The sequence below is a fragment of the Erpetoichthys calabaricus genome, chromosome 5 (genome assembly GCF_900747795.2).
Source record: "Erpetoichthys calabaricus chromosome 5, fErpCal1.3, whole genome shotgun sequence".
NCBI lineage: Eukaryota > Metazoa > Chordata > Cladistia > Polypteriformes > Polypteridae > Erpetoichthys > Erpetoichthys calabaricus.
In genome coordinates this window covers 12,869,640-12,888,778 of record NC_041398.2, presented here as the reverse complement: position 1 = coordinate 12,888,778, position 19,139 = coordinate 12,869,640, and the positions used below count along the sequence as shown (strand labels likewise).

At 41.1% G+C, this 19,139-nt stretch overlaps 1 protein-coding gene across 1 annotated transcript in view; it reads right to left on the bottom strand.

The window, feature by feature from the left end:
- Positions 1-17,653, bottom strand: part of LOC114642248 (tripartite motif-containing protein 16-like) — a 70,149-nt gene extending 52,496 nt beyond the window's left edge. Inside the window, exons 1-2 of the mRNA XM_051927918.1 lie at positions 17,075-17,653; positions 13,580-13,675 (exon numbers count right to left, since the gene is read on the bottom strand). Coding sequence (XP_051783878.1) covers positions 13,580-13,675; positions 17,075-17,653 — 675 coding nt within the window. The remainder of the gene's footprint in view (positions 1-13,579; positions 13,676-17,074) is intronic.
- Between the last annotated feature and the right edge of the window lie 1,486 nt (positions 17,654-19,139).

The following is a 19,139-nucleotide window of genomic DNA, read 5'->3' as shown; positions in this document are numbered from 1 at the left end:
GTGTTTAATATGCAGAGAGGCCACAAGAGGGAGCAGTTTGGCTCCAGAAGAATCAGCTGATGTCACAGCCCAGAAAGTCACAGGAATGTCACTAAGGTGCAAGTCACATGACCAGCGTCTGAGTTGACAGCACATGATGAGGGTCACAGGAGCTGACGTGGAGTCGATTATCAGTGACTGGCAATGTGTCCAGTTTGCTCATCGACTTTTAAATGACATTTTGCCCTGAATGTGCTCACCTGCCCACACTGCTGACTGACATTTCCATTTCATTAATCCTGAGCTCTAAAAGCCTCCGAGGTCAGCAGGAGATGACCTCAACCAACACAAACATCCAGACGACAGGACAACATGGCTGTCAGCCCGAAGAGTTTGAACGACTGCCAGTGTGCAGCTGTGATGAGGACCTGAGTGACCAGACAGACCAGTGGCTTTATGAGGTCACATAGCATGGACTAAAGCAATGGCTGAGGTGACAGGAGAGAGAAGATGGCAGCAGGGCTTAGGTCAGCAGTGAAGAGCTCATCAGGTAACAACCTGTCTGATGAGCGAGTGCTTAAAGAATCAGACGTCAGTCACACATTGAGATACGGATTTGATCAACGAGGAATACAATCTGTGATCACAGGACGGCCATCAGCATGTGATGAGTCAAAAAGGAGAAAATCAGAGGGAGGAACAAACCTCACAAACACACAAGTGACACACTCATCTGACTCACTCTGTCTCAGGTCACTCGTCTCACCCTTTATCACCCTGACACTCTTCTCTATCATCCTCACCCCTCACTGTTTATTCACCTTCTCCTCTTACTTTTAACCCCTCAGACTCCATGAAGATGACATATTTAGAAGTCATAGTCACCATCTGCTGGTGAGGCCTGTAATACACATTGGGGGGGCTGTCAGCCTGGGCCTTCATTGGCTTCTTCACACAAACTGATGTCAGGTAACACGCCGCACCTTGAAGGGTCCTGAGGGAAGTGTAAATTAATCCTGGGAATGTGTGTGTCAGTGGAAAGTTAAAAGTGTCCCCAAATATCACATCTGATTGTCACTTTGGACACCAATAGTGAAGGTGAAGTCAGAAAGCTGACTCGTCACCTTGAAGTTGGGTGACAGTGGGAACAACAAGGAGGAGGTGCAGTTTAATGTCTAACGTGACACCAAGTGACCCAGTAAAACACCAAACTCCATCAGTATGGCCGACATGTGACTGAGCGGTGGGTCCTCGTCTTTAAACATTCACAGTGAATTCATTCACAGGTGACAGACCACCAGAGTAACTAATAGAGGGTCAGACAATGTCTGTTCAGAGGCCAGCACTCCGGTCACTTCTGTCACTCTGTGCTCCTAAATAGTCACTGGAATGAGGCTCTGGATACTGAGCCAGGCATGTGGTCCTGCTGGAGCAGCACTATTGAAAGGCGCTATATAGACTGCCTGACAGGTGACATTAAGTGACACTCAGAGGACACAGCAGTTGGGGTGTCAGCCTGAAGGACATGTGGCTGTGAATCATCAGTGAACCCTGCTGGTCAGACTGGTATTTGTAGGTCTGAGGTGTCTCCGCCCCTCACTATGACACACACACCTGATTGGCTACTCAGACCCAATAATAATGGAGACCCTGACAGCCGCACTCGCCCCGCATTCTCATCCACAATTTCACTCACAAAGGTGCTGCCCCCCAAACTTTAGTGTAAAATTAATTTTGACCCAAAACTGCAAACATAAAGACACCTGAGTTTGTGGGGACATCAAGTGACCGGTGGAGGGTACTGGTCAGTGGTCACATGGTGTCAGATGGCTGATTGTTACACTGCAGTGATGACTAAGATAAAACCCTGGATAGAGGGGCTCAGTGAAGGAGGTGTTGAACCTGTGCAGGAGGGTCATTGTGTGTGAGACGCTATAAAATGACAGAGAGCCAGCAGGCCAGTCCAGATACACACCTATTCTGGGGCTGTAGGTGGCGCTGATTACAGTCTCCTTGTGTTTGTGCCACACAGAGTACTGGGAATGAAAACACTGCAAACTCCAGGACTTGTCGTTGTTTCCAAGGCCGCACTCCCTGCTCCAACCTTTCCTGCTCAGTCCTTTATATGCGACTCCAATACTCATGACGTCTCCACTGCACTCCACCTCCCAGTAACAGCGAGTCCCAGTCAGAGCCTCTTGCACAGAACTTGAGACCAGGAGTCAAATCTGTCAGGATGATCAGGATATTCAGCCATTGTCCTCTCACATGTCACCTTCTTGTTCCCTTCAGACAGATGGAGGACTCTGTATGCCGTGTTGATGTCCAGTGTGAGGGGACAGAAGTCTGAAAGGAGAGAAAAGAAAACGAGTGAGGAAATCTGGGAGTGTGTAACGGGACTGGGGACGGAGCACAACACAGACAATTAACAAGAACCAATCAGGAGCTGCGCTGACCAGACACTAATAGTAAAGAGCTCGTCTGATTGGACAGAATCTGTGGGGATTAAAAATTAAATCATAAAACGACAACAACATACAAGAAGATATTGACAAGAGTTTTGGCAAATAGATTGAAAACAAATATTCAGAATGTAATAAAAGAAGAGCAGACATGTGTGGTACAGCGGAGAAGTACAGCAGATAACCGGTGTGTCTTAAGAGACTGTATTAATGTCAGGAGAGAGAGAAACCTGCATGTCGCAATATTACATTTAGATTTGGAGAAAGCATTTGATAGAATTGCACAGAAATATATGTGGAAGATACTCCAAAAAATGGGAGTTCATGAAGGTTTTCTGGACTGGATAAAAGTAGTCGATAAAGATATACGAAGTGAGATAAAAGTAAATAACAAACTAACAGAGGAGATACAGGAGACATGTGGAGTAAGACAAGGGTGTCCATTGTCAGCAGTGCTGTTTATTCTGTGTATAGAGCCCTTATTAAATAAAATTAGGAGGGACACAAATATAAGAGGAGTTGAAGTACCAGGAAGGGGGGGACAACAAATAAAAGTGTTTCCATATATGGATGACATAACAATAATAGTCAGAGATACATGGAGTATAAATAAAGTAACAGAACATACAGAAGTGTTTATGGAGGGGGTCAGGTTCAACTTTACACCTCAATAAGAGGGAATGCGTCCTTTAGGGGAAATGGAAAGAAAAACCACAAGGAAGAATAAGGTTATGAAATGTGGAGAAAGTATTAGGGATAAGATTTGGAGACGAGAGTACGGAGAGGATGGAGTGGAAAGAAATGGACAAAAGATCAACAAACAAACAGAGTTTGGAGGATAAGGAACTTGTCAATGGAAGGGAATTTATTGGTGATGAAGGCAGTTATAATCCAAAACTATCATACTTAGCAAATGGGTTTTAACACCAAAGAAAATATTAAGAAGAATTATAAGAACGTGTTTTGTGTTTCTATGGGGGTCAAAATGTGAAAAATTGGCAAAGAGGAAGGTAAAGAAAAGGAGAGAAAATGGAGGGAAAGAGGATCTGAATATAGAAAGGGAGTTGGCTTTAAGACACACAGCAACTGTTGTTAATATGGCGTTAAATAAAGCGGGGAAATTAGCGGACATGATCAGATATCTGCTAGGCACAGAACTGAGAAAAGCAAAATTATTAAAAATGAAATAATGGAATAAGAAAAAAGACCTAAAAAAATATAAAGGAAAAGACGAAACGGTACTAAAAATCCAAAAGCTCACTGAAGAGCAAACAAGAAAAGTGTGGCAGCAAAATGAAGACAAAGAATTAACAAATAAACAAAAAGACCTCAGGTGGGTGACATGACATGAAATCCTACCGACGCAGGCGGCCATGTACAAAAGGAGAGTCACGAAAAGTTCAATATGTCCGAGGGAGAACTGCTGAGAGGTGGAAACACCAGAGCATGTGTTTAGGAACTGCAAAAAGACACAAGATGTGTGGAATGAGGGGTTAAAGGAATGGAAAGGGAGGACAAGAAAAGAGGGGATGACACAAGAAGGAGTGTTGTGTGGTTAGTAGGAAAGGAGTTAAATGTAAAAATGACAATAAGGGAATGGAAAATGAACAAAATAATAAAAGAAAATATGTGGTGGTGGAGGAATGAACTGGGGATTCATAACAGGAAAATAACAATACAGAAATTGTACAAAAATTTGAAAAGGAAGGAGTGGAAGAAAGGAGGATTAAAGAAGGACAAGGAAACAAATTGCCTTAAAAATGGTAAAGACATCAAAAATAGAATTAAAGGTGGGGATAAAAAGGGGAAAAAATAAAAAGTGTCACGGTGGTGAAATGGTGACGGGTGACAGTGAATTAGCAATGTGACAGACTGTGTGTGTGTGCTCAAAGCTAAGACACTGAAAAGAAAAAGGAAATGAAGTGAAAGGGGACAAGAAAATAGTGTTAGTGGTAAGTAATGGAATTTAGACAACGTAAAAAACAAAAATAACAACAGACAACAAAGAGAAAGGCAGGCAAGTCAGTCATCTGAAAGTCATCTGAGTCGTCAGAAATGATAATAAACAACATAAGGTCACCACTGAGGTCAAAGGTCTAATGGACTGTCCACACTGACCACTGGCTTATTAAATGACATGTTTTATTGTCACAGTCCACCTCTTAAATTTAAAATCAATCCACTGTCACACTTCACAACCACATCAATTATTTGTGTAAAAGCTGCAATCAGTATTTACTATTTATAATCTATCTATCTATCTATCTATCTATCTATCTATCTATCTATCTATCTATCTATCTATCTATCTATCTATCTATCTATCTATCTATCTATCTATCTATCTATCTATCTATTATATAGTGCCTTTCCCATCTGTCATTGTCTCTCTCTCTCTTTCTTTCGTGTGTTTCCTGTCATCTCTTTTTATTATTTGACTCTCATTCTTATCCAAGGTGACTCCCATCATCTCAGATTCCATTGTTTCCTTTTCTTTTCTTTGTCCAATCAGAGCCCAGGCAGGTGAAGTGACTTGCTGAGGTCACACAGTGGTGTCAGTAATGGGATTTGAACCCACAACCTCAGTGTTTGAACTCCAAAGTCTTCACCACCACACCACACTGCATTTTCTCCATTATTTGAACTCTCCTTCTGTTCAGTCTGACGTCAGATTTAGTCTTGTGGTCTCATCAGGGAGGTGGTCTACAGGTCTATGGACCCCAAAACATCTTTATAATATTAGCAGCTGTATTCACTGGACCATGAAGCTCTGTGTAGGTGGTCTTGTAGTCTTCACCTTGACCACCCTTGGCTGTGACCTTCTTCATCTCCTCCTCTTCTCTTGTTCTCATTCAGTGTGAGGCCCACAAGCACACAAGACAGCAGAGTGAGGACTTGACTGAGTGATTGAAGACGCCGGTGACACTCTTTAGAAGAATCAGTCAGCTTCAGATGTCACAACAGACCAGTGAGGTCTATGAACTTCTAAGGACACCCAATAATTTTCTCTGCCATTTCATTTGTTTTAAACGTTTAAAATTTGTGAAGTCGAGAACTCAAAGCAAAGTGTCTGCTAAGTGGAGTAAAGAATGGAGGATGACGAGGACTTTTGTCAGCTTTAACTTATTTCACATACAATTATCCTTCATTTGTAAACTAATACTGTGTCTGTATATACAGTCGTGTGAAAAAGTAAGTGCACCCCATGACGTAGATTTTATTTTTCCCTTTTTAAAAATTTCTGGACACATCAAGACTCGTGTTCAACAGATGGCTTTGGTGATTCCCTGCCTGAGTCTCTATCCCATAATGCACCAGTCACAGGACCCCCATCACTCTCAGCCTCTCAGTCACACAACACTCAGACTTTCATATCCTAAGCCTGTCCTGCTCTATTAAAACTTTAATGATTTTTATTGTGATGATCCATTCAGTCAAAGCACAAACTCACATTTTAAAAAGTCGTCTCTGCTCTGAGGTTCAGGAGGCTGGAGGGCGAAAACTGGAGCTTCATGAGCTGAAAATAAAAAGAAAAGAGAAGAAGAATGGAAACTGTGAAGATGGCATTGTGGGATCTTAGTTTAGTTCTTAAACACGTATTACAAATACAGAGGAGTTCAAATAAAACATTTATAAAATATACAAGGGCTGGCAAATTAGGCCAAATGCTGATTTGAATATTGATATTAATAATAAATATACAGGGAGTCAGAGAGTATTGAGACCCCCTCACTTTCTGCACACTTTACCGTGTTGTTGATTTAATTTTAAATGGATTAATGTGCCTTTGTGCTCATCAGTCTACACTCAGTAACCATAATGACAAAGAGAGCGCAGGTCTTCAGAAAGGTCTGCACATTTATTACAAATCAAAACTGAAACGTCTCCTTCATAGAAGTAATCAGACACTTCATTCAGGTCATTGTAGAAGCCCTTTTGGTGGTCTTCATGACTCAGTGTCTCTTCAAGTTTTGTACTCCTGGATTTGGCCACTTGATCCCATTCTTCCTGGCAGATCCTCTCAAACTCCATTAGATTTCAAGGTAAGCGTCTGTGAACTGCCATCTTCAGGTCTCTCCTGTTCTGTGGGGTCTCAGTCTGGTCACACAAGGACACTCAGATTTGTCACAAAGCCACTCCAGAGTTGTCTTGGCTGTAGTCTTCAGGTCGCTGATCTATCGCCCAGTCTGAGGTCAAAGGTTTACTTTAAGGTCCTCTCTGTATTTGACTGCACTTCTCCTCCTCTCAGTTCTGACCTGTCCCTTTGTCCCCATAGCCTGATGCTCTCACCACCATCTTCACTGTAGAGATGGCATTAGGCAGGTGGTGAGCAGTGCCTGGTCTTCTCCAGATATCCTGCTCGATCTTCTGTCTAAAGAGTTCAATGTTTGTCTCATCAGATCTTTGAATCTTTCCCTTGATGCTCTCAGGCTGTCATTTGTCTTTTACTCGAGAGTATCTTCTGCCTGGCCAGTCTACCAAAAAAGTTTGATTTGTAGAGCGCTGCTGAGATGGCCGTCCTTCCTACAGTTTCTCTCATCTCAGCACAGGATGTCGGAATTTTTATTGTAGTGACCATTAGGTTTTTGGTCACCTCCCTGGCCAAGGCCCTTCCTTCCCAATTAATCAGACTGGCCATCTCTAGAAAGTGTCCTGCTGGCTCCACATTTCTTTCATTACCCAATTCTTGAGTCCACTGTGCTGCTGGGACCACTCAGAGCTTTACAAATGGCTTTATCTCTTTGTGCTTTTGTACTCCTCACCAAAATTTGATCACAAAGGTCTACAGAGGGTCTGTTGAACTCCATGGATTGGTAATTGTCTTGACATACAATGTCATAAATATACTGTATTTTATGCATAGTGGCAAGCAGGTATAGTTGGGGACATCTTCAGAGCTCCATCTAGTTAAGAAATCCCACCCTGAGTCAGAGGGTGCTGCTCCTGCTAATGTCACCACTTCAGTGTGTTCACAGGCCACAAGACGAGTGACGTCACTTCCACAGCCCGCTAATTAAGCTCCGCCTCTTCAGTGACACCACTATAAAATGTCACCAGAAGTGGGTGTTCATTACAGATCTGTGAGTGAGGAAGACGGAGCTCCGACTCACAAGTGACTTTAACTTGACAGTCTTTGATTGAAGCAGACCTCATCATTGTGCTCTGTCTTTGTGCTTTTTATTTCATCTTCATCATTAAACGGGGTATTTCAGGGTGGTACCCCAACTCTTTGTGCCCACTCTCTCTGCTTATTTTCACAATACACACATACAGTATATGTCTAATGTGGTGGACGGCCGGGATGGACCCTGTGCTCTTGGCTACTTGACCTTAGTTTGTGTTTAAACAAATCACTGCCTTTATGTGTAAATGTACGTAATTTATAATTTATAAAGTGTGTTTTACTCTGAGGCTGCACTCACTGAAATGTTCAGGTGGTCCTCAAGTAGTCAGAGTTCTGACGCAGTCCTCCAATTGCTTATCTTAACCACTGAAACAAATCAATTAAAATACTTTTGGTCTGTAAAATCCTTTTAAATGTCGGTGGGAGACACGAGTTCTTAGCAGACAACAGAAGGAATATAAAACACGAGAGCCCAGGGGGAGCAGAGCTGAAAATGGATGAAAGTGAACTTTTAATGTGGACTCCATCCAGCAGAATGTAATGGACACTGAAGACAGCAGGAGCAGATCGAGATGTTCTGATATTATAAAGCACTGAAGCTGAGATAAATTTGATTCCATTAACGTCTTCACTGTTCTCAAATAAACAATTCATTTGTGCTCTGAGCCGGCTTAGCCATTTAAAACACATTTCTGTTCATTAATCTTAAGGTGAGCAAAGCAAAGGAAATAAAAAGAATCCCAAAGTTAAGTGAAAAAAGGACTTTATAAGAGAATACGTGGAATAAGTATAAGGAGTATAACATTTCAAGTTAAAATTCCAAAACATCTGATTAAACACAACTGATTATTTAGAAAGTTTGTTATCACTCAGCTAATGACTGTGAAAGGCTCTATATAGTAAAAAATAATAAACAGCAAAGGATGGCAGATAAACGTTAAAGAGCAGGCCTTCTTCAGTGTCCTCTTATTGTCACTCTGGTCCTCCTAATGGACTTCAATAACAAACACAATGTCACCAGACGCTGTACCTGATGGTGTCCTTGTCATGATGACCCCCTGGCTGATCTTCTCCAGACTCTTTGTCAGACCTGACAGCTCCTTTCTCAGGTCCTCAGATGAGAAATCAGCGGTGACAGTGAAGCTCAGCAAGTCTCCATTAGCAGGAAGGACACAGCGAGAGGAGAAAGTCTGAGTCAGGAGAGAAGAGGGGACAAGATTACAGAAGGTAGAAATTAAAAAGTAAATAATACTGATAAGAGGGGGCTCTTCTGAATTAAGGATCAGTGTGGTGGGCAGTCAGCATGGGTTTAGATGGTGAGAATGCCTGTCATTGACTTGTTGGTTATTTATGAGAGAATATTTGGTGGAGTGTAGTGGAGCATCAGAGATTATCAACCTTAACTATCAATGAGTTTTTCACACAGGACTCCATGAGAGGAGAGTCAAGATAAAGGGACTGAGGGGGCAGGTGGGTCCAGAAATGACTTGGCACACAAAACAAGGTGTTGGGCTTTTTATGGTAATGATACAAACTTAATTAAATTAAAAGTAAAGACTAACACATGTAGGGAGAAAGCTCTTTAATATGATTATACAATTGAAGGTCTGCAGCTCAGAACTGTGACTTGTGAGGCAATCCTGGGAGCCATAGTGTCTTCATCATCATCATCATCATCATCATCATCATCATCATCATCAACCATATAAAAGATACAAAGCTTTGGAAAGCTGAGTTATTTAGCAATCACCATGTGTGGAGTGTCAATCAAGAAGAGAATCTCACTACCTTCTGTGAAACACAGTCAACATAAGTACTATTGTGTGGAGTGTAAGAGAAAAACACACGAGAAAGATGGGAGATGAGAGACAAGACTGGACTGTGGGGTCTGAGCTGTGAGGAAATGGTGAAGGATTTGAATCTCGTCAGTTTAAAGATGGAGACATCAGAAGGTGGCCTGGCAGAAGAGTTGGCACCATCCTTTATAGATGTCAACTTTTACACTTCATAAGAAATTCACTTTTTCACACAGACAGCTGTAGATTCATCTGTCTGTCATATACATGAAGTAAACAACTTTGAGATATTTGTAAAAAGAATATTGGAAATGTTAAGGAAATATGAAAATAATGGCCTGTTCTTGTCATGTTGTACAAACTCCTCAGATCTTTTCAATTTCTCTGTAAATGTTCTTAGGTCCCACACACCCCAGTCTGATCAGACTCCCTGTGAAGTGTCGCTCTCACCTGCAGGAAGTGGAGATGGTCCTTGCTCTCTCAAAGCCCCTTCAGCTCAGCTTCTCGTCTCTTCAGCTCCTCAATCTCCATCTCCAGTTGCTCCATGACTCCTTCAGCCTTCTCCATTTTTCTCTTTTCTTGTTCTCTGATCCTCTCAGTCAGTTTCCTGTGGGCTTCCTCAATGCACCGTATCAGAGCAGTGAAGCTCTTCTCATTTTCTTCCACCTCTCTTACCACAGACATCTGATAAAGATTTAGAATTGAGTCACATATTTGTTCTTATTTTGATGTTATGAAGGACAGTTTGAATTTGCTGGAGTGACTGGTGGTACTTTATTTGCAGAAGGAAGGTCAGTTAAAGACAGACTCCCAGTCAATAGGTTTCCTCCATTATGCCGCGTAACATCATCACTCTGCTGATGCTGCAATTAAGGAAACTACAGGACTTTATGAGATATGCAGTTATGAAAGGCTTCCTTGTGAAGGATCTTGAGAGCGATTAGCAGGAGCTGTGGGGACACCTTTACTGTCTTGTGTGGACTCCATTTGACCTGTGAGTTTGTATAAAAGTCTGCCTTTTAAAAGGACATCTCCTGCTCAGCCTTAGGTTAGGAGTGGAGTAGGACAACACACAGCAGGAATAAAGAAGAGTTGTGAGTCTTTATTTCCATGCTTGATGTATTTCTACTTCATTTATTAACTTTGCATTATTATTAAAGAATTTGCTATTGTAACTATGACTAATACTTATATGATGACACCTGGTGGGGTGTTCTATGTGGGAAGTAAATGTGAAGTAAAAGGTGCCTGCTGTCCAGGATGACCAACCCCAAAGCTGGAAGTGTTCTGCTGTTTTTAGAACTTTTCACATCAGGACAGTGACTCACATAACTCTGTGACAGAAGGCAAGGATGAGAAGACCTAAAAGGTCACCACCTAACCAGCCACTAGAATTAGGAAGAAATGATAATATGAGATTTATTATAAGGGAATTTAGATGAAGCTTTATTCCAGATACGGAGAGTCTCATAAGGTGTTTTGCCTTTTGGTGCACATGTGGAAAACCACCCTAGTTGGTTGGATAGGCTCCTGGCTGGCGTTTATAAGATATTTATATAATTATAAGAGGTTGGATCAGACCACCAGTACAGCAGAACAATTTAAAAAGTTGAGGAGAAGTTGTGACATAGTGATCAGAAGTTCAGCCTATGCCACACATAAGACTGAGGACATTACATAGATAGATAGATAGATAGATAAATAGATAGATAGATAGATAGATAGATAGATAGATAGATAGATAGATAGATAGATAGATAGATAGATAGATAGATAGATAGATAGATAGATAGATAGATAGATAGATAGATAGATAGATAGATAGATAGATAGATAGATAGATAGATAGATAGATAGATAGATAGATAGATAGATAGATAGATAGATAGATAGATAGATAGATAGATAGATAGATAGATTCACAATGGCCAACATAGAACCTTTATATAATTAAAGATTTATTCTTCATTAAGTTGTATTCCACATACTCAGACACTCTATTGAGCCAAGTAAGGTAATTCAAAACAAACAAAGTTTCCGAACAGAATCCAAAGACTGCTGTGGTAAAACAAAGCACAGGTTGAAAAATCCAGAAAATCACAAAAGCATAAGGCACAGCTAAAAGAACACAAGAACTTGACAAACTCGCAGAGCACATTCACGGGATATATAGAGCAGAAAGGTAATGTGATTGGCGAGTACTGGCAGATGGTCCACCGGTTGGTGAGCCACACACAAACCACATGGAACATAACAAGGGCAGCTTAAAGACAAAATCAAATACAAAGAATAAAGCACATAGTCAACTAAGTCAACATTAACATAAACAAATAAACAGAAGAGACATGAAACAAGACTATGAACAACATCTAATGGAAGGAATCCTAGCTGAGAAATGTCACAGTCATCACGGATGTAGGGAGGGGATTTCATGCATCAGTAATAAGCAGGAATTCTAGGAGGAAAAAACAAAAGCAGACGAGCATAGAAACATAAACTGAAGTGAATGTCGGTCTGTGAGGCTGGCACTTCTTCAATTGTACTTCTTCAGCTGTCACCTTTTTGTCTGGATTGGACTACAAAGTGTTGAGTGACAGATTGTGCCCCGCCTATTTTCTTTAACCTAAAGACACACCCCACTGGTCTGGACTGGCTGTGTTTAGTACTTTAGTACACTCGATGGTGTTAGTCTTTTAAGGTGAGTCTGTGTTTTATAAATTAGGTTGGAAAAGTTTGGTCTTTCTGTACACAGAACTGTGTGTGAGGAGTCTGGGCATTAGAGAGTGTGGTACCTTGAAAACTCTGTCAGCTCATTACAGGGTCAGAGCTACACTAGTGATCACAATGGAAGTCAATTGGGAGTTTCTGCCAAATAACCAAACTGAAATGAGAGGATGTGGTGGAAGATCTGGAATAACTGGAAGAAACCCACTGAGATACTGCAAGAAAGGGTTAACTCCACATGGAAAGTGAATGGAGGACAGTGGATCTGAGATTCAGCAGATGCCACCACTGGACAACCTTACTGCCTTTGTGATAAAATATTAAAGCTGAAGTAAAACATTTGGAGGTTTACATTATGTAAAGTCTGCACTCAGTCAGACAGGGGAAATCCTTAAATTGTGGAATCTAATTAAACTGAGAAATACAAGAATGAAGAAGAGAAGACCATTACAATCTCCAGAACAAATCAAGAATATCCCATTTATCCAAATGAGGTATTGTAAAGGACAAGACAGGCTCGCAAATCAGAATGTAACCTCTTGATAACAAAAGAACCTGAACAACTCATCTTTAAATCACAACATCATTATGGTGAACATGGAGAGAAGGCTAATAAGATCTTAGCTCAGCAATCCACAAGCAAGAAGTTTGCAACACAAAAACAGAAATTACCAGAGCAACTGCAGATAAAGTAATGAAGCCTAAAAATGTAAGTCACACATTTAGCAAGTACTATAAGTCTTTATATTCTACTCATTTTAAAGAAGACAAGACACAATCTGAGGAGTTCTTTGGTGTAATACAAACACAACAGCTGGACACTCTTAGTGAAGAGGAACTGGACAAACCTCTTAAACTCTCAGAACTTTTGGATGCTGTAAACTCACTCCAAAGTGGGAAAACAACAGGCCCTGATGGCAACCAGTGGAATTTTATAAAAACGTTTTCAACTAAGTCAGCTACACTATTATTAGCAAAGTTTAAAGAGCCTACAGACAACAAAAATCTACGCAAGAAACCTACCCAATTTTCCACACCTCCCACCCAATTCCTTTTCAAACGAAATCCTGACCAGTCCTGAGGAGTCAGACAGCATCTCATCATCAATTATTTATTTAAATTATCAGGAATATTGGCCCAGCTCTCGGCTCTTCTCTGTTTTTCTGGGTTGCAGTGTGAATCCTGTTGGGTAGTTTTTTACTTTTTAATTTTTTTTTGTTTGTTTAAATTTCTGTTTAAACTTTCTGTTTTTTTTAAATTGTTTTTTATTTTGACTTTGAAATTCATTTGTTGAATGATGTGTGAGTCTCTACTGAATAACACATGGGATTCTGTCAACAGTAAAAGGCCATGAAAGACACCACACAACGTCTTCTCTAACTCTCCCTTCTCGTGTCCCTACTCATCATCACCAGTGAAGCTCTGCTGCTCTTCAAGTTCTCATTTATTTCTCCTCTCCTTGATATGAAGTGTTGTCTTCCTATTCTACTCACTTTCATCTCCTCCATCGCCCTCCTCGTCTCCTTCAGTGTCTTCTCTCTCTCCTCAAGTCTCCTCTTGATGTCACTCAGTGTCGCCCTCAGCTGTTTCTGTTTGGAAACACAAGAGGACATGTGTGGTCAGATCAGAAATCACGTTCACTTTGTGATTTCTTCTTCTCTTTTTGACTCCTGATATTTTCACAACACGTTTGTTTGATATTTTATGACACAACTTAGATTTGATTTAACAAACAGGAATGACAATAAAGATGAAAAGAAAGGTTAAATTTAATTGATGTAAGATTGAGTTTGGGTTTGAAGAGTGTGTCAAATACAGAAGACAGTTTGATGGCACTCTGGTGTGTGAGTTAGTTCTTGACGTTTAGAAGACATCACATCGACAAACTGGGAAATGTGAAGTTCACACAACACCAAAAATAATAAAAAGAAACTGGAGTGTTTAAGTAAAGAAACTGGTGAAAGGCCAGGAGGACTTAAACACCTCATGTCAGTAATTATAGGATCTACAAGGCCATTTGATATCCTGAGTCAGACATGTGAGGACTTTGCCTGCCGTTGTCATTTTCTGGAGTCAAGTAAGATACCAAAATACACAAACGATTCTGTTGAATTCAGGAAGAAGGCAACTTAAAGGAATTCTTAAACTCAGAAATGATATTTTTATATGTTACTTAACTCAGGTGTTTTGTTTAGGTGATGAATTATTATTTTTAATAAAATTCGGGAGCTCCGCCCCCTGCTCACTTCGCTCGCCCACCCGCAGGTTTGTTTCGTGCGGCGCTTTAAACATTTAAAAGCCTGTACAGCACCTGTCCTTTTGTCTCACTGCCTTTTCTCTCTTCTCCCCCAGACATCCTCTGCTCCTGTGGTGGTCCCGCTCCTGAGGCGCACCCCTATGAACAGGAAGATTTGCTATTCTTCTAATTGAGAGGGAGAACTGTCCACTCTGACTACACACGGAGCTCGATTCTCTCCTGGAAGAGACTTATGTTTCTTTGAAGTGTCTGAATAACGTTTGTCTCTAAAATCTCCTGTGTATCTGTGCCACTCTGTGACCCAAGCATGACCACATATGTGGATTTCACTTTCTCCAAACCACAAATGTTTTAATTCTCGTGGAGAGGCCTCTTCATTGGGAAGAAACACTACTTTAACATGATGGCAACACGAATTTGAAAAACTACAAGTCTCTGACTTAAACTTTCAATCGAAACAATATATTCAATCTCTTTTCGCTCTTTGGATATTTCAATGAGTAATAATTTCCATTTGTTTGTGCGAATGCGATCTTTACTATCATTTTAGTAGACTTTCGAAATGGCCAAAATCTCCATCTCGCTGATCTTGCTTCAGTCTTTCTGGACTATCCAAAAAGTCTCTTCTGAAAGATCAGGTCTCGTCTCTTATAACAGAGAGATGTTTATTAGGTGTATGCGTTTTGGTTTCACCAGAGCCTTCAAGACCACCCAGCCATCCCTGTTAAGGGGTCAGCTGAGAGATGTGCAGGTGGGTGAGCCTGTGGTGTCCTGATGATGGACTATCTGTCAGGCAGACTCAAGAACTGTGTGAGCAACACTGGAGCAGCACAAGGAACAGGCCTGTCTGCTTTACTCTTCACTCTGCGCACCTCACACTGGAAAGAACACAATTTCTCTTTTCTTGTATATCCACAAATCACCCAAGGAGTGTCTCAGTGGGCTTTAGCAGGCCGTGTAGAACACTAAAGAAGAGCCTGATGAATTATATCATTAAAAACAGAAAATCTACACAGAAAAAGTATATTGACATTTGTGAGCTGAAGTTATTGTAAGAATCGTAGACTTAACTCTGGAGTACAATACAGATTGACATGTGACAATAATGTGTCTCTTAAACAGCCCTGAGATCAGACAAACGCAAACTCAGATTCTTTAAAAATGGACAAACACCACAAAGGCAGACAAGCAGCTAAGCACACTCAGCGTGTAAGTGTCAGCAGTACAGAGTGTGTCTATCGATGTGTCAGACCTTCGATTGAATTACGTTTAGGATGACATTGTGTGCTCACTTACTACGCTGACATCAGCCAACTGTAACATCATCTTGTCAAGAACACCTCAGGAGGGTCCAAATGTCAGACATTTCTACACGTAGCCCTCGTGACGCTCGCACCCCTGCCAGTGGACATTTCTAGACAGCAGGCTATAGTTGGCCTCTCACTGCCTTAGAAACTCAAAAGAGAAACTGATCAGAGCAGAAAGAAACTCAGCTGGCTGTGAGGAGAGAACTCAGTTGTTTGTGGGCCATCTTGGGGATCTCATCCTGAGCTGTTTCATGACTTGCACCAGTCTCACCAGGATGGACTCCAGCAGCCAATGCTCTGAACTTGAAACATCAGGTTTATAAGGTCCAGTAATACCTCGATTATCAGTCAGGGGTCAGGACCGAGGCTGTGATGGATAAGAGAAAAGACGGAGAACAGAGCAGCTACTTTAAAAATGACATACAGTAGATTAGTGTAGCGAACAGTCGTAAAAAAATATATTAACAAAATGAATTAATTTATATAATATTGTAATGACCAGCGTAATAAGCTAATACAACTCAGAGGTCCTGGAGTTTTCTATGTTTTACGTGGAGTTTTCGTTCCCTCACAAGCGGTGTCCTGTCTTACACTCCATTATTTGGTTACTGAGCTCACCTCCTAAACAATCGCAGAAAGCTTTCCCTACCGATCAGTTGATCTCCTGCCACTCTCGTTGTGTCTTTTTGATACACAAACACTCCTGCTTATTGTCTCCTGACTCCCTGCTCCACACCTTCACTTCTCTCCTCACTTCTCCTGTCCGCCCCTCACAGAACAGAAGGCCCTCAGCCAGTCCCATCACTTACAGCTTTCCGCCCTTTCTGCCCCCACACAGAGCATCACAAGCTGCCTGCACACCACAATATATTAACACAACCTGATATAACAGAATATGTAAAGAAAATGACAATGCAGATGACCATTAACATTAATACAGAATAACGTTACCGTCACTGGTTTCCATTTTCAGCACATTTTTCAATTATTTCAGCATCCCGCTTTCTATTGTTCACTGTTGGCCTTCCTATTCCGTCATTGAAGCAATACTTGAAGAGCTGTTGCTGTTTCGTAAACGTTTAATAAGTTCAAACACCACACACATATGTTGATAGGCCATAACAATGTATAGTCGTTTAGTTTAATTATAACAAAAGAGAAAAGCTACAAACTGCTATTAAAGCTGAAGGTACGTAACGGACACTGGGATTTCTGTTGTTCCAATGTGCAGAACTCGCAGTAGTAATCAGGAGACGCTGGCGTGCACAAGGTTGGGTTATTGTTATTTAGTCCTGACAGTTAATCAAGTGACAGATAATTGAGTTTTACTGGAGATGAAGAGATTTCTCTGTCACATTAAATGTACAAATTCCTTAACTCAAAGTTATTCAAACAGTTTCCATTAAGCACTAAACATCACTCACCTGCTTTTCTTCTCTTTCTGTCTCCAGCTCGACCATTTTATGCCCATTATTTCCAGTCACCACACACATCATGCAGATACAGGAATCATCAGTTTTACAGAATGTCTTCAGACTTTTCTGATGTTTCTCACAGAGTTTCTCCTTCAGATTTCTACCAGGATCAACCAGTTTGTGGTGCTTCAGGGCGTCTCCTTCATAGTGAGGCTGCAGGTGAGTCTGACAGTAGGAGGCCATGCAGGTGAGACAGGACTTCACCGCTCTGAACTTCTCACCAGCACAGAAGTCACACTCCAAGTCTCCAGGGACGGCATAATTCTGAGGAGGAGAAGAACTGAGAGTCGTCTTCTTTAATTTCTTGATGACGTCATTCAGCAGATTATTTCTTCGCAGATTAGGCCTCGTGGTGAAGGTGTGTCTGCACTTATGACAGCTGCTCTCTTGGCTCTGATCCCAGTAGTTGGTTAAGCACTTCAGACAGAAATTATGTCCACAGGTTATGGAGACGGGATCAGTCAGGATATCCTCACACAACGAGCAGGTGAACTCGTCCTGTGACACAAACATTTGGGCTTCAGCCATCGTCAGTCTGAGGAACAAGAAAAAGAAAGTGAAAGTTAGTCTGAACTCAGTGAGGAGGAGGAGATTTAAAGAGAAAGCTGAGAGCTGACAGAGAGAACATCTGAGGAGACACTGAGGGTGAACAGTTAATGTGAGACAGGAGCTCAGAGAGTGAAGACCACAAAGTGACAGAAGAGATTACCTGTCACAGGGGGTCTGCTAAAGTGTCATTCACATCAGTATTTCTTATTTATTTATTACACACTGAAGTCCACATCAGACTCCTCATTAGTTCTCTTTATTAAACAAATTATCCATCCCATTATAAGTTCTCATCTCCTGCTTATCAATAATGAATGTTTATGTTTTTCTTTGTCTATGCCAGGAATTTATCAGATTATTCAGTAAAGACCCCAACTGAATCCCACTCAGTTTAAGAAACATAATAATATGATACATTAATAAACACAAGGATAGTAGAAATATGAAAACATCTTAAAAACTGATAACAGACAGGCAGACAGACAGACAGACACACACACACACACACACACGTAACACACAGCAGGTGCTCGCCGCTCTCGGCTCCTTCACAGTTTTTTAGATTTTCTTGGTTATTCAAGTCGTTTTTTCTCAGGATTTGTGAGACTTAATCAAGTCTGTTGAACAGGCTCGTCTACTCCTGCACCCTACGATTAACACACACAGATCCGAGTCACACAATTGGGTATAAGTGATGCCCTGATGCCAGTCCCTCTGTAATAGCCCACCTCAGACTCATTCCACTTAAGTACATAAGAGTGACCCCTCCAGCCTGTCACTTCTCAGTGCCCCACACTGGGACTCGCTGTCACCAGCACTAACAAATGTACAGATGTCTCTGAGACACATGAAGGCTCGTATAACATTTGGTTTTATACCAGTTACCAACCAAGGGGGTCTTACTTCTGCCGCTCTTGCTCTTCTGCAGCCAGCAGCAACAACAACAAAAACAACATTTATTTATATAACACATTTTCAGACCAAAAAATGTAGCTCAAAGTGCTTTACAAAATGAAAAATAGAAAAATAAAAGACAAAGTAAGAAATTAAAATAAGACAACATTAGTGAACATAGAATAAGAGTAAGGTCCAATGGCCAGGGAGGATTGAAAAAACAAAAAAAAAACTCCAGAGTGCTGGAGAAAAAAATAAAATCTGCAGGGGTTCCAGGCCACGAGACCATCCAGTCCCCTCTGGGCATTCTACCTCACATAAATGAACAGTCCTCTTTGTAGTTAGGGTTCTCATGGAAGGACTTGATGATGATTGTCATGCAGACTTCTGGCTTTTAATCCATCAATGTAAAGACATCACGGTACTTTGAGTAGATGGTGGCACAGGACGCCACCACAAAGAAACCGGAAAAAGAAACAGAAGAGAGAGTAGGGGTTAGTACGGATTTTAGAGCCACCATGAATAGTTATTATAATGAATTGGATATACAGAGTATCAGGATTAAATTAAA